General features: G+C 32.2%; 1 protein-coding gene across 1 annotated transcript; it reads right to left on the minus strand.

The window, feature by feature from the left end:
- Positions 1-2,771: 2,771 nt before the first annotated feature.
- Positions 2,772-10,158, minus strand: LOC137401831 (uncharacterized). Its single transcript, XM_068088304.1, has 7 exons — positions 10,123-10,158; positions 9,915-9,965; positions 8,662-8,832; positions 6,226-6,334; positions 4,894-5,231; positions 4,494-4,740; positions 2,772-3,334 (listed from the first exon to the last, which is right to left on the minus strand). The coding sequence occupies exons 1-7, from the start codon at positions 10,156-10,158 to the stop codon at positions 3,198-3,200; spliced, it is 1,089 nt and encodes a 362-aa protein (XP_067944405.1). The 3' UTR covers positions 2,772-3,197.
- Positions 10,159-11,375: the final 1,217 nt, after the last annotated feature.

Here is an 11,375-nt window from a genome sequence, read left to right on the forward strand (position 1 = left end):
CCATCAAATTGGGGACATATTGTTGCAATGGTGTTGACATTGTCTATGACTGACTGTGTTCTTCTGTTTTAATTGGTCAATGTGCTCAAAAAGCTTCTTAAAAAGCACATTCATTGGAGTTGATATTTTGGCATTAAATTTGGAACATCGAGCAGCAATGGTATTAGGAATGATGATGACTGTGATTTCAAATAAAATAATCAGTAAGTGTCCCAAAATCAATAGTAAAAATATCATACACACCTGCGATAATTTTTCTACTACCAATATTGGGATATATTTTCATGATAATATTTCTACTAATTTGTTAAACTAATGGTTACAAACTTGCTGATTAAAATACCAAACATTCCCTTGTGTTCATATTGACCTCTAAATAGTTGATGGTGAAAAGTACAGACTCCCTATTTGACTAGCATTGAGCGAATTTGTGATATCGTGTGCACTTCTAATAGTTTGTCAATTGTACATAAATAACTAATATACCTGTATACTAATACAAACACACTTTTCTTTTATGTTTACATCATACATCAGAAAAATTGTATGACAACATATTTGAGACTATCTTTGACGGTTTGCAGTTACAATAACTGGCCAAGTACTTCAAAAAACATTGTCTGTAGTATCATACATAATTTGAATGACGTACACGCCTTCAAATGGAACAAAGTTTATTTCAATAGTACCGAGATAGCTCAAATCAGTGTGTGCAGTGATAGTATTTATTTAACACTCCCAAGCTAATGGTTAAAATATTTTGCATACTTTTGGTCATATCTGCACTAAAAGTTCAGTCAATCTTGTTATTAAATATTTGAATAGAATTACAATTAAATGTATGGTTTTTGCAAAGATAGGCAACTCAATATATTTTTAAGAAAATGTAATAGAAGGCAAATTTTTGGTACGGATAACACGTTTTATTAAACATAATGATATTTATATAAGGTAAAAGTTATTGGGCTTACATTAGGCATATTGGAGATACCAATGCTTCATTTCCAAAGCTTGATTCTAATATGTCTCCGCCTATGCTTGGCTTTTCATGCATGGCTTACAAACAGAAGAATTGCACAAAAGTTTAAATTAAAAGTGGTAATCATCGTGTGCAACCAAACAGAAAAGTATGACTAAAATTAACTGTATCCAAATTTATTTGGCTTCCTGATTTAAAAAAAATTACTCACATTTGCTTGCCTGGTTATTTTTACTTTAAAAAAAAAAAGTTAACTCATGATCGCGCAATGTAATTTTTCTGATAGCTGCTTTTGGTAGTGATAAAATGAGATGTAGCAAAATACTTTATCGATTATAGTAATTAAATTTCTTGCCTATTCAGGGCTTAAGAGTTCTATGAAAACTATGTTAAAATGTTTACCTTGAACATACTCGCGTTAAATGTTGAAAAGTCTTAAATCTAGATAGACATCAGCCTGCAATCCAGGCCTGGCTGTTTGCAATTCAAAACCTTAACTTGAACAGATCACCGTAAATTCTGTGAAGCACTTGATTACACTGAATTTATTACTAAACATAAAAAGTCTAAGGTCGATTCAACCTTTGCGCACCATACATATGTAGAATTAGTACTTTAAATAGGTTTAATAAAGAACTATTAAACTTCTAAGTTGACATTTGGAGAAAAATTTAGTGATGGATAACTTTTACAAGTACATTTACAAAAGTGTGGGAAAATTATCACATACCGACAACTCCAAAATGGTTGAAAAAAACAAAAATAAGCCAGAGTTATCTTCTCTACGCAAAAGTCCCCGTTTATTAGATAAAAAATTCATACATGTGTGTGATGTGATGTCCCCAAAGTTAGTGTTAAATTCTCATGAGCTATAACTGAAAAACGGATAAGATGACAGCTCCAAAAATCAGTGCATTTGTAAACCCAACAAAAACTGTTTTAATATGTTATTTTTTAAAGCTCTTAATGATAGATGAAAAATGTCCTCAAAGTGATGGTAAAAATATCGCGTCCCCAATTGCATGCATTTACAAGACCGTGTGTGGGTGTGCGTGCGTGTGTCTGAGCGTGTGTGATGAGTGTGTGGGTATTTGCACATATTTAATGGTAGGTATGCACTATAGTATGCACCATGTAGTATTCACCCTATAGTATGCACTTTGTGCGTGTGTGCGTACACACACAAAGTGGGTTTTATCGAAGTATGGTTTCAACTCCAATATTATTTGGTTAGTTCATTTTTCAACAAAAGTAACATTAAAATATTTACATGATTTTAAAATTGATTGAGGAATAAATAGAATGCATAAAAGCTATATGCTAGTAATTTATATAATAAGTTAGAGTGATTGTTAGCAGGACTGAATATCTTATCATAGTACTCACAATTATTGCATAGATTATCTATACAGTAAATGTGAAGACAATTATTGCATTATATTTAGCTTTGTGCTGACATTAGCTACTATGGCCTTGTCTATGTCTATCCATATCTACTAAAGTGGCCAGGTTTTTGACTGCAACCAAGGTTATGGCCACACCCATGTCTTCATCAAATTTTAAGCCCGAGCTATCGTTGATATTCAGTTCCATGTTCCAGCTCATGCCTAAGATCAATGACCATTCCAATGTCAGTACCCATACTCATGTCCTTGTCGATTTTCATATCCATGCCCATGTAGATTTTTATGCCCGTAATAGTTTTCATGCATTCAAATTATACGTGAAAATAAGTTCTGCAACATTTGTTCATACGCGACAACGTAGAAATAAAGAGGGGAGGTAATCACCTTACAGGAATCTTATTCAAAATCATCCTTAAAATTGATAATGTTTGTCAGCCTCATTGCTAATGTATAATTTGATAATCACAAAAGTATATAAACTTCATGTATAAATGTACATTTAAGGTTGGAACACAAATTTCATGCTTTAGAAAATGTCATGATGTGAAACCAAATAATTGGCATGTTCTGCCCCTTAACAAGATGAGGCTGTGGCAGCAGAGCAAATGGTAAAGTTTAACTTCTGACAGCACTACATCTAAATAAGCAGTTTAAGATCATACAGTCAGTCATTTAGCTAAGAAAGTTGATAGAAGATAAAATATGATGATAATAATAATGATACTGTTAGTATAACTTTACTGTAGAGTAGTCAGTCTTGATGAAACCTGATCATGAATGTTGTTATATGATGATTAATAAGAATGTGGTCCTTATTTCTCACTCAGTTTATAGAAGAACACATTGTTAGTATGCCACTGGGGTGCAACCAAGGTGTTACCATTAACACTCAAACTACAAATACTGCCATGACCAATACCAGCACCTCTCATCTCTGATACTTTCCTACCTGTAATAAAAGTATATGAATATCATAATTATTACTACTGTACAATCATCACATCTACACGTATTGTATATGTGTTTGGATAATTACTACACAAAGAGTACATGATAAATGTTTTACTGAAAAGATAACGTTATTCTAATTTATAATAATAGTGTGGTAAGTGATTACAAACAAACTTGTTATAGATGTTACTGTAACATTTGTTTGTATAATTGTTTTAATGCTTTCTAAGACTCTTTTGTATGCCAAAATTGCCATAAGATGATGTGCATACTCTCATTAGAATTTACTGTAAAATATCTGTAAAATACTCTCATAAGAATTTAAGGTATTTTTCTAATTTATTCCACACTTAAAAGTTTACGGGTGACTACATCAGGTAATTGTATAAAAACTAAACAAAAGGCATCAAATGAAACTTCAGCAAAAAGTATCTTTAAAAATCAAATAAAAAATATAAAAAATATGAAATGCGTATAAATAGAACAAGTTTTTATTGTAAGCTGTCAATTTTCATCGCTGCAGATGTGTTAAAATTTATATCAAGGTGTAAGTCAATAATTGACTGGATCTTTTAAGCAACAAGCCTAAAACTGGTACCTGAGCACTGGCTTGCTCTGCTTGATGAAATATTCGAGAAGACTATCATTTGGACGTTTGCCTAATTTACTAGAAGAAAGTTGTCACAATTCTATGTTTACTTGTGCAAACCTATATGTAACATTAACTGTCATTACAAGAAACAGGAGGATGTACCAGTCGAGTATATACTCTATATATTAATATGATAATATTATTATTACTCATATTAAATTATAAATAGGAAATTATACATAAACTATCCGACATATTGCAGTACTTCTGAACTAGTTATAAACCATAACCTACTCCCAGTATATTCTATATTGTAACGCAGTCAAAGGAGATCTCCATGACCAACTACGAAAGTTCGAAGAATAGAATACTCTAATTTAATTGAAGAAATCAGAGTGTCAGTGATAATGGATTTAAAGATCCTAGTAGCAATATCATAAAACAATTTTATTAAATATTTAAAACAATTTCTGTCAAAACCTTTTACTAATTTATGAAATACTTAATAAGCCAACATGAAACTCACAATAAATGTTACTAACAGCACCTCATACAAACAACTTACCTGTAGTATAGTTGAGTGTGTAGATGATACTGCTGTTGAATGCAGCTACCAGTATGTAGTCTCCATAGCACACCAGACCTAGTAGATGATAAGGATGGGTGAAAGTCCACATGACATTCCCAGTGGTGATGTTAAATCTGAAGACTTTCTTTGTCTTACAGTCAGTTATGATGACATCATCACCATATCCAGCGCATATCGAGACCATATTATTACTCAAAAGGGGGCAGCTGATGTTGCGCAGAGTCTTACCAGTGAGAGAATAAACAGTTAGTCTCTTGTTAGGAGGGTCAGCAACAACTACATTACCTGATGATACAGTCAGCATGCTACAGTAATAGTCATGATAAGGGTGCTGCCAGGTTGTGACCACTTGTCCTGACAGATCATAAACACTTACCGTGCAAGGTTCACTACGAGACAATATGTATAGTCTGTTCACATGGAGGCTGATGGACTCAACACGACCAGAAGTAGAGATGATTGAGTTATGCAGCGTGTAGTTGCTATCAATTCTACTGACTGTACCATTATACAATCCTACATATGTAACGCCTTCATGCTGACATACTGATATAGGCTCTGATGGTAGTTTTATGGATTTGAGTAGAGTTATAGACTTTGGAGGAGGCTGGAATAAAGGAAGTTGTGGTTGTTGAAGGACTACAGGGTGCTGGTTATTGTTAACTACTATGTCCTCAGCTGAAACAATCTTCAACTCAATCTCACGCTTTTCACCTGAAACATAAACCATATAATAACATAATTACATGCCTATTAGGTGTAACAAAATATTTAATTGCAAGCAGCACAGAAAAAGAATTAGCATTAGTATGCATATTTCTATGTAGGCAGGCAGCACAACATCCTAGAAAAGAGTTAAGAATGACTAAATTACTCATTGGCTTAAATAATCCACGAGAGACATCAGAAAGTTTAACATATTAAATTGTGTAATATTAAATTAGTAGGAATAATAAAAATACGGAGTCTTTTATCAACTGACTAAAATTTAGATGTACTAAAACTTTTAGAGAGACAAAAAATTAAGTTATAAAAACAAAGATATTGTAAGAGTGTTTTTATGATATTTTAGCCTGAGAGCAGATGCATGTAGACACTGGCTAACATTTAGTAACTCAGCGAACAAATATTTTAACAGTGTCTTTATTATATTTTAGCCTGAGAGTATAGCTTGGATGTAAATGAGACTACAATTTTAACTAGCTCTGCCCTCAAAGGTACTGTAACAATCTATCTTCATGTAATATCATAGCCAGAGTGTAGAGTGCAAATATCTGTGCATTTTCATTGCAGTTATCATTTCTATTAACTTACAGGTAAATATTGGAAAAACTGTAAAGATTTGTTTATTATTGAAAAATGAAAAGAAAACACATATGGTAACCTATATTTATCATAAATTCCTAATTAATTAATTGGTATGCAAATATGTGATTTGCGGTTTTTCTTCTAGTAGTCATTGTTGTCTTATCTTGTGTCCTACTTTTAACACCTGCATGATTGGCTACATAATTTGACTTGTCACGGTGAGCTTGTGTAGCTAACATATCTTTGAACACAGTGCACCTTCAAAGCAATCGCCAAAGATTGCTTCTTTACTTGTAAACATAAAAATTTAAAACTAGACTCATCTTTAAGATGAATATTATGGTGGAAGTGTTAGTATAGACGTAAACCTTTATCATTTATTTTTATTGTTTTAACGTACCCGTTTGCCTTACTTGGAGTTGTTCTCCCACTTCCAGCTTTGGAAGCTCCTCAACAATAAAATTGTCCATTTGTTTCTTCATCGCCTTGAATCCTCTCACAATGTCATCCTATATGTATATATATACATGTTTCATTTATTAGAAAATTGTTATAACTTTGACATAGACCAACATCATGTGTATAAGCTATTATGGAACAAAAAACAAATGTGGTTTACAGCAAAGATTACAATGTTTAGGTTTTCAGTTGATTAGCATTTGTACATGTTAAAAAAGGCTAAACTGTTAATTCAAAAAACATATCAATTTTCTGATAAATTAATTTCTGAGGTTTAATAAAACTTAACTGATTTTTCGTGATCATTTAGAAACATAAATATGTTTAATGTTATTATATTATAGCTTTCTGTAGCCTAACAAAATTGTGTATTCACTAAGTACAAAACATGTAAGCAATGTAAACAATAATAAAATTACTTGTGTAGAAACTATTATTTTATTTAACATGTACAACATATAACATTCTAACTTTTGAACTTTATATCATGAAAAGGTTTTGTACAGTTCAAGTGAATTGAGAAAAAAATATGCAAAATGAGTTTATGGAATTGTGTGTATAAAAAAGGTTACTGTTGCAGCAGAAGCTCATTAAATTCAAAGTTTCGATGAATGATACTGGTACCTCTTGGTACAGACGTAAAAATGGTATTGTAAATGACTCTACCAGCCCTTCACTCTCTACCAGACCAATCGGATAATCTAACAAGCCAAGTGTTTATTCAGTAGGAGTGTCTCTGTATTCGAAATTTTGATGGCTAGCTTTTGATGGAACAGTAACCTTTTTTATAGACACACTTCTATGCAAGAATCGTTGTTATTAATTTGGTGTCCTTAGTTCGTATTAGTTTTATTACTGAATCATCTTTTATTGTAATCGTAGCAAAAGCGACACAATTTAGCTATTACTTGCAAATTATTTCACATTTACATCCTAACATTTTTATAGTTGTTTAATTTTTGTAATTTATTTGACTCATATCATGAAGCATTTTCTTCATGATATGAGGAAATATGAGTTTGAAAGTTGTTTGATAAAGTTTGAAAACCTCTGTAGTGGTTTTTATTTTCTTTCTTAATCTATTTCAATTACACAAAACACTTTCCTCATGGTATGTAGTTTGAAGGGTAAAATGGCACATGTTGTTACATGTTAAATAAAAATCAATTTTTTGACCAAAACCTTTTTATTACCCGGGCAACGGCGGTAGCACAGCTAGTTAAAAATAAGTCATTTATGTCAATAACAATCAATTCTCTCATTTTCCAACTTAAAGTTTTTTCGCTTTTTCTTTGTTAAAACTTTGAAAGACACCCAATGAAATTAACTATTAACTGTCCCAGGCTAATAGTAGTTCCTTGTTTAACTCAGTTTTGATACTCCGAAGTACATGTATATACTGTACATATGGTTTACAATTATGATGGTAGATTAACTACTAGTTTTAGGCCAAATGTGACGTTTAGGGAGCGAAAAATTTACGTGTTGCATTTGTGCTAAATGCAGCATGTAAGAGTTTTGTTTTGCCAACCCAATGTTTGAACGCTGATACCAACTATTTGAGCAGCACAGCAGAAAAGTTGAGGTATGAAGACATTGTGGAAGGCATTGGACAACCAGGAAATGTTCGTTCCATCGAAAGCAACAATAAGAACTCAGCTATCCGAGCAAACAATGCAAATACTTTTGTTTTACAAACATAATTTTTCTTTCTGCTTGTAATATTATTATGGTTTGTTTATGTCGCTTGTTCATGAATATATTTTTGTAGCATTTGATGACTTATTATTATACAACTTAAAAACTAGCAGATTTATAGCCTATTATTTGATAGCAGCATTGCATTAATACAATCTTACAATTGATTGACAGTCGTAATCCCTAATATATTGCACATGAATAGCTAGTTTTGGCTGCAAACTGTAGCAAACATCAACAAGTGCAATGAAACTTTATGCAACATTGGTAACTACCGATACAAAGTAAAAATATGACTTCAAAAAGAATGAAATAAAACTTGAAAGCTCTAACAAATTGCAAAGCAAGATAGAGGTTTTAATATCATTGCAGGCTAATTGTTGTAAGCAATGTATATCAACTGGTAAAGATGTTTCTCAGTTTTTCAAGGCATAATTTTTAGGAGATTATATTGACAAATTTTTGGTAAGCTAGAGGAGTTACTGCATCCAAAAGGTTTAATATCGCTCCACCAAAGATGAGGGCAAAATATAGGCAACATTCGCTTCAGCTGTAAAAAAGGCGAACATTAATCTTCCCAAAATCCTGACGAGCCATTGGCAAAATACAATTCCAGCCTTTATTTGAATTCCACCTCCACTATTATAGTTCTAATATAGATATTCAAATATTTACATACTGGTGGAGAATGTTTGATTTTAGTCTCCAACATTTCTCTGTGATTCCTGAGACTTCTCCACTTGTCAAGAACAACATCCTCCAGAAAGTCAGTAATGTGTACTTTAGACTTCTGTCTGTTCTCAAGCACCTTCTTCTCTATTTCATCATACTGCTCCTTCAGTGAGTTTATCTACAGTTATAGTCAAATCTGATACAAAACATGAATATAAACATCACTGATGAATGTCCCTCTAGATATACAAAGTTGGAAACTCACTTTCTTCTCAGGCAGTTCACAGGTATATTGAAATAGTTTTAATCTGAATAAAAGCCATTTGCTTATTACCCACTATTATAATAGTGATGTCATCACCATTATAATAGCGATGACATCACTATCAAAATATTGATGTAATCACTGTAGTTACACTCATAAGCATAGTTATCATAATAATCTGTGCAATAATTATAATGCATTATTTTTATGGCCACCTTGATAATACCAACTATATGCATAGTAGAAATTATAGCACCACAATTGAATATATAATTGTGATGCTATAATTACAGTTATCATAAATATAGTGATAAATTATCCATGTAGTTATTTCTATGGATATATACAATATTTAATTTACTGTGTAAGATTATGTGTTAATGAAGTTCAGGGAATAGGTACAATTTTTCAAAAAGGCTTAGAGATGATTGATTGGTGCGGGCGTTAGAGTATCAATAGACCATACTGAATATCTGGGACATGAGTTTTAGTCTTATCAAAAACTATATTTTAGCCTATCATTTAACGAAAAGTTAGGCAGACATTGCATTTTTAGGTACAGTAAAAACATTTTTTGCTTTATTTTATTTCAGACAGAACAAGAAGTTATGTTATTTTTAATTTGTCTAATAGACCATGTATTCTATAAAAAATTAAAATATCAATTTAATTTGCTATTGTAGGTGTGTGTTGAAGAATTGAATTGAAGATCATTGAGGAATTACCATAGCCATGGATCTTAAGCTAAGTAAAACTGACAGAAATGATTAAGATTGGTTGATACAACCCAATACTGCTACAGTTATTGTACGACCATTTGATGAAAAAATTAAGCCTAGGTTTTTTTCTTTTGAAAGGAGCAGAGATGTGATTTGTGGGAGATTATTCAAATTTCAAATGTTTCAGTTTGAGTGCAAATCTGCCAACATAGAGATCAAGGTCAGCATGGGCCTTATAAGGAAATCTTTCAGATGTATGATGTGAGTCAACATTACCTCAGCTAGCTTTTCTCCGCTTGAAGTAGGGGATATGTTATAGTTAGAGTTCTGTATTGAACCAGCTCTTAATTACAAATAATTCTACATCTTTCACTATTATATGATTGATGTATAACATAATAAACAAACATTATTGAGTTAAAAGTGTAAATCAAAAAGTGCAAAAACTAATTAAACACAAACCAAGATTGAGCTAATTCCCCACCTGCTCATCTCTCTTCCTCTGAATCATCTTTAGCATATTTTCAGTCTGGCTGTCATAATCAGAGACCATCTTGGATATTTGTTTAAACAGTGCTTCAAACTGCTCATCCCTAGCTGAACTCTCAGCAGATATCGTGCCTGTGAGAAGAGCTGATGCCAGGTTGTCTAATGGAAGCAAGAAATGTGTAGAACCTAAATCAAAAATATAATTTCACATATACCAATCATACATAACAAACTACAGTGGTGATACAAATTATGGAACCGCCTCTAATTTTCGTTACATAGCAATGAATGTATAACTTCTGTGAAAATATACAAAAATTACCCGTTTGTTTATCCACTGTTTATATTATATACAGACAAAGTGAGAAATACACACACTTCAGCCAAAAGTGGATATATTGATACAACTTAACCATGTTACCCTGACAACAGGGCATCTTATGATATCACAACAAGTCACTTGATGTTTTGATTGAATAAATATAATACTAGAACTAATATATTGTGTTTAACAAATCAAATAACATTTGGAGAGCCACCCGTACCCACAATAACCACACATACCAGTGTCACAGGATGGTAAATCAGGAACACACTCCAGGCAGCTGAGCACATAGCAGACTTTACATCCAAGAACAAATCGTTGGTCTTTATGCTTTGGGCAGCTGCTGACTTTAGCTTTTTGTTGTTGAGTCAGGTACTCAAGTATTGTTATCTTGTGATGCTCCTCTAGCATTTCATCATGACCCTTAAATATAAAAGCAGCACAATACTGTGACTGTTAACTACAATCTCATATTTTGAATTTCAGAATGGTGAGGAACACGTAATCAGTAAAATATTCATGTGACAATAACAAAGTAAGTTTAGAACCGACTCCTATCAGGTTGGTTTTACCAAAGTTTAGTGATTATGAGACACTGATAACTCTCAATCTGCCAACACTCAATGATTAATTATTTAGACAGATTAAAGTATGTCGTCTTTCTGTACCTCATACTGACTCGGTAAGTTATTTTTTTCAAAACAATAAAACAATTACAGCTTTACAACATAATTATCATTGTTTGAAAAATCAAGAACCTTAAATAGCCATGAAACCCACAATAGACCAAAATCGCATTAGTTGAAATTTTAAAGTAATAAAGATTACTGCTTAAATCATATTCAAATTATCATATCAAGATATGATAGGAAAACTCTAGTACCTCTAAATGAGCAGGGCAGAACTTCTTACAGCAGTAAGTA

Source organism: Watersipora subatra, chromosome 8, assembly GCF_963576615.1.
Source record: "Watersipora subatra chromosome 8, tzWatSuba1.1, whole genome shotgun sequence".
Taxonomy (NCBI): Eukaryota; Metazoa; Bryozoa; class Gymnolaemata; order Cheilostomatida; family Watersiporidae; genus Watersipora; species Watersipora subatra.